The sequence below is a fragment of the Drosophila hydei genome, unplaced genomic scaffold (assembly GCF_003285905.1).
Source record: "Drosophila hydei strain 15085-1641.00,03,60 unplaced genomic scaffold, DhydRS2 tig00000426-arrow-arrow-pilon, whole genome shotgun sequence".
Classification (NCBI taxonomy): Eukaryota; Metazoa; Arthropoda; class Insecta; order Diptera; family Drosophilidae; genus Drosophila; species Drosophila hydei.
Window position 1 is genome coordinate 388,064 of NW_022045728.1, and position 5,375 is coordinate 393,438.

Here is a 5,375-nt window from a genome sequence, read left to right on the forward strand (position 1 = left end):
TCAAAAAAAGCATAAAAAATATCTAAAAAAAAATGTTTAAATATTTTTGTGTGTGTCACCGTAGTAAATGGCATTTAAAGAAATAATCCCCAAGCAGATGTGTATTACTATACAGTTATAAAGTCTAGTTTTAGAGACGTTTCGGAAAACAGCAGAACACGATGAAGAAGAAAAAGAAGAAAAAAAAAGAAAATCACTGAATGAGATCAATACGAATCCATTTCCATACGATATTTATGTAAACCGATGTATTTATATATACATCAATGCTTGTATGTATATGTATGTGCATACGAGTGAATATATTTATATATACGTATATTTATCTATTGAATGTAGTCTAAGTGCGTGCAAGTGGATTTCCGTTCGATTTAATTTGATTTCGATCTAATTTGGAACATTCGTCAGACGAAAGGCGTTTCAATTGGAACTCATAGATTGTTAAACTAATTTTAATATTTATACTAAGTTATTCATACGTCTAGTTGATAGAATTTGGATTGACCTGAGTCCAGCTTGTCCCCTATGTGTGCTAAGACTACGGATCAAGGCCTTACCTGCCATAAGTTAATTTACTTTTAGTCATATTGAAAGCATGAAACACTCTGCTTTGAAATTAAAATATCGATGGATGCATCTAAAATTGTCAACTAAGAGCTCCAACTCGAACTGTTTGTTAACCACATTTGGCCCGCTTTGAACACTTTCCCAAGGGGCACACAGAGCATCCTGACTTAAGCTAAGTTGCCAACAAATTTTCATTAAGCAGAAACATTTGAGTAGGAATTTCAGATACTTGCAGCACTACTTAGCAAACATAAAGTAATAAATGTGTGTACCTAGCAAATAACTGTGCAAAATGTTGTCTACCTACAAAAACTTCAAATGAACATGGCTGTCGGGCATAGCCGACTGCACGATGCTCGCTCACAATGGCTAAAACGTTGGTTATTCGACTGAAATCCATGTCCGAAATTCAATTAATTGGAAATTATTTTCCGATTTGATAGATCGTTTCGTACTATAAATTTATTTGGTATACCTAACTCCAGACATTATATTATAGAGCTATTTGGTATATGCAACTCACGATTATAGAGCTATTGGGTAAACCCATCTCTATATTATAGATATATTTCGTATACCTAACTCTTGATTATAGACCTATTTGGTACACTCAACTCTAGATTATAGATCTATTTGGTATACCTAACTCTTGATTATAGATCTATTTGGTAAACCCAACTCTAGATTGTATATCTATTTGGTATATCCAACTCTATATTATAGATCTATTTGGTAAGCCCAACTATATATTATAGATCTATTTGGTATAGCTAGCTCCAAATTAAAGATCTATTTGGTAAGCCAAATTCTATTTTATAGATCTGTTTGGTATACCTAACTTGAGATTATAAATCTATTTGGTATACCTAACTCCAGAATATAGATCTATTGGTATGCCTAACTCTAGATTACAGATCTATTTTATATATCCAACTCAAGATTATAGATCTATTTTATATACCTAACTCTATAATATATATCGATTTGGTATACCAAATACAAGTTAAACTTTATTTCATATTTTTAGAATGATAAACGCAAATTTTTAGTTAAGTCTAGACGAGCCGAATATGCCCTAAACGCCACGTGAAAGAGTATAAATACTATACAAAAACTATTTATATAAATGTCAAAGAAAACAGTATTTATTGAAGAAAAATAGAAACAAGCAAAAAATATGAAAATCAAAGCGTGGAAAACAGAAAATTCAAAGTCTAAATGGAATTTTTTTTAATCAATCAACTTTTTTGTGTGTTTCGTGTGCGAGCGCAGCTCAAATTGAAAAACTAAAAGAAAGAAAAATATATATACATATACACATATACATTAAAAATATTGAAAATAAATACTTACATATATAAGCTGAGAGATTGAAGGAGAATGAAATAGGCAAGGCACCGAAGTGAGTACTTAAAGAATGAAAGCAGCCAATGGAATGGAAGCTAAGGGAAGAAGCAGAAAAAACAGAAAATAAAACGAATTAAATATGAATATCCAATCGAATTAACTAATACAAATATTAAAAAATATACGCACACATACACTCACATATGCACAGACACTGACACAGACAAAGACAAAGACACAGATACCGACACAAACACAGTTACAGACACAGTTACAGACACAGACACAGCCATAGACACAAACACAGTCACAGTCTGTGTCTCACAGACACAGTCACAGACACAGACACAGCCAAAGCCATAGACACAAACTCAGACACAGCCACAGCCACAGCCAAAGCTATAGACACAAACACAGTCACAGTCTGTGTCTCACAGACATAGTCACAGACACAGACACAGACATAGAGTCAAATGCAGAGCAGACAGCGTCCTAAGCAGACAGCGTCGTAGCTAATAGCAAATATTCATTTATCCAAACGATATATAGATCAAAATATAATTGTGAATTAAACCGTTTCAATTGGTGTCAATGTTCAATACTCAATACATATATTATATCCATAAATAACATACATAAAGCAAACTTTAACGAAATATATTACACTTCGAGTTCCATATGAATGTCAAATAAATCAAGTTTTACTCAGCAAATGCCGGCATAGCAAATTTATCAATAAATTAATTCAATTCTCCAAAAAAAAAACACAATACTTTGTTTTAATGCAACATTGGATTACACAGGCCAACAAGGTTTGATATTTGAATGAATCGAATAGCTCCCAAGAGGCGATCGCTGAGCGAAGATAAAGCTGCAAGATTTCGGCATAGATTGCAAAAGGCAGCTAAGGTGCTAATATACCCATCTTGCAAAGTACGGATACGGATTTACTTGATTGATAAGCGAATAATGATTGACGTACTGACTGACTGACCGATCTGATTGATCCATTATGGAAACCAATAAAGACAAAGTGAGAGTAAAATATTTTGAGAATTTCAGAAATATTTTAATTTAGATTCAGATAGATGTAAAAGTCTTTAACTAAATTTGATTGATTGAATGCCCGATGGTTTGGAATTACCTTATAAATTGTCTACTTGCAGGAATTATTTTACAGCGATTTTTTCAAATTGAACCAAAAATTTAATAAAATATCCATATAATGGGTGTCTTTTTGCTTCATTTGACAACCTAGTTAATAGTTCATAGTTGTTTTTTATTGAGCTAGGCTTGACATTTTATTATAGATAGATCAACATCTGAACAGCGCTTGTAACTTATTAAATTTGTTATTCAAAATATATTAAATCAAATTGCCTGAACGACGAAGTCCTTTGGTCCAAGGAATACGACAATCAACAGAAATATTCCAATTTAAAGTCTTTGTTAAAACACGATGACACCTGCAGGAAATGCGTTTTTGCTGCGCCTTATGGGCGGGCGGAGACATTGCTGCATATGACGCTGGTCATGATTGGGATTATTGTGGCATTAGTGTTCCAGATTGCGTCTTGGAAGTGTCAAATTTAAAAAAAGATTTGTTGGAATTAATATCATACAACTAACCATCAAATAAATTTTCTTTTATTTATATTCAAAATATATTTCTGTGTTTTATTATATTTTAAACTTGTACAGCTCGCAAATAAACAACTAACATTAACAAAATAGGGAAAGCTTTAAAATTTTTAATAATTTTTTCTTTAATGTTAAAACTCAAATTTCTTTGAATGCATATTATATATGATATATATCATGGTATACAGGGCTTTCATATAATTATTTTCTCAATTTTGACGAAAAAATTCGGCAAATCTTTCAACTTTTAGTTAGAACTATCTAAATCGGTAAAGTGAACAGAATTATATATATACAAATATATGTAGTATTGTTTAAAGCGAGATATAAAAATTATTAAAATTTCAATTACCGATATTTTCAGTAATAGATTTGAGAAAATATTTCTTTCTTTCCAAATAGTTCAGAATCGAACAAACACGATTTAAAAAGAGAACAAAAAACTCTGATCTAGTTCCAAAGCTTTCTAAATAGTTAAATATGTACATCAATATTAATTGCAACTAAGTCAAGATAAACCCAATAAATTTCCATTAGCCGAAGAATGCCGTTTAACTCCCGGGTCTATGAAAGCCTTTCGATTAATTTTTTACAGTAAAAAAAACGTTTTATTAACTATGATAATTAAAAAAAAAATATTAATAAAAAAATGTTGTGGTTAGAATATGGAAGATCGACGTAAGAATCACACGGCAGAGGAATATACAGTGATCGATGATTACAACTAACACTGGGCAGTGCGTGTAGCGCTTTACCATGGTCGCCAGACCACCATGCGCTGCTTCACCAGCTCCGCCAGCTGGCGCTGCCGTTGACGCTTGCGCTCGAAGATTTGATGGCGGATCTTCAGCAAGATGCTAACGCGTGGTGCAGCCGACGTGACTGCTCTGTTGCTTGTGGACGCGGGCGAGGGCGTGGGTGAGGGCGAGGGCGTGGCATCGCTATATGTGCTCAGCTGCTCCATAAGCAGATCCATGTCGTGAGTGCCAGCCAGTGAATGTGTTGCGGATTCATGATTGCTTGGATCCTGTTGGAGCTTAAGGCGTTGACGCTGAAGGTGGCAAAGAGTTGCGATTAGCTAGTGACGCCAGCTGGACTCACTTTGTGGACTCACTTTTTTACGTGCCGCATTCTCGGCGAGAAATCGGCAGAGCTGCTGCAGCTGCTGCTCGGCCAGCGATTCATCGTGCTCCTGCTGTGTGCGCTGCTCCAGGCGGTGCAGCTGGCGCTGTTTAATGGCCGCCTGCACCTTGCACTTGGTCGCCGTGTTCAGCTCCATGCTGAGGCTGCGTCGATGCTGTTGCTGCTGCTGCTGCTGATCAACCATCTCCTGCTGCTGCTGGCGTTGCTGCTTTAGTATCTTGTATATGACGCCCATTCTCTCGATCTCAGTTGTGCGTGGTTCACTCGCGCCGAGCTGCTACCAAAGACTGTCCAAATTTGCGGCCATTCTCAGCTTCTTATATGAGCAGCGACTGCTACTCCTACGAGCCGACGAGAGAGCAACAAAGAGAGACAGCGGGTGTGAGAACTGTTGCTGGGTTTTTTGGAAAATGCATACCAAAAAAAGAATTACAAATAAAAATAAAACATAACTCACTCACTGCGTGTGTGTGTGTGTATATATATGTGCGCGCCAAACTTCAACTTGCCATATGAGCCATTGCCTCAAGTGGAGTACTATTTTCTTCTCATTACAATGCCTTTGGCAACAACACATGTGGCGAGCCGAACAAAGCTAATAATAGCACACTGCATGTGTCGAGAGAGGAAGCGAGAGAGGAAGAGGGGCACGCACATATAACACTTTCGCTGCATTG

General features: G+C 35.7%; 1 protein-coding gene across 1 annotated transcript; it reads right to left on the reverse strand.

Annotated features, from left to right (window-relative positions):
• Window positions 1–4,306: 4,306 nt before the first annotated feature.
• On the reverse strand, window positions 4,307–4,933 carry LOC111593016. The gene is made up of 3 exons (XM_023305555.2): window positions 4,896–4,933; window positions 4,670–4,841; window positions 4,307–4,606 (listed from the first exon to the last, which is right to left on the reverse strand). The coding sequence occupies exons 1-3, from the start codon at window positions 4,931–4,933 to the stop codon at window positions 4,307–4,309; spliced, it is 510 nt and encodes a 169-aa protein (XP_023161323.2).
• Between the last annotated feature and the right edge of the window lie 442 nt (window positions 4,934–5,375).

Bases quoted from the DNA above. Each gene is read 5' to 3' on its own strand.
- LOC111593016 (XM_023305555.2), bottom strand. From the start codon at position 4,933: ATGGGCGTCATATACAAGATACTAAAGCAGCAACGCCA. The intron at 4,842-4,895 runs GCAGCAGCAGGA...GCATCGACGCAG, and splicing joins ATACTAAAGCAGCAACGCCA to CCTCAGCATGGAGCTGAACA. The intron at 4,607-4,669 runs GTGAGTCCACAA...TGCCACCTTCAG, and splicing joins AGAATGCGGCACGTAAAAAA to CGTCAACGCCTTAAGCTCCA.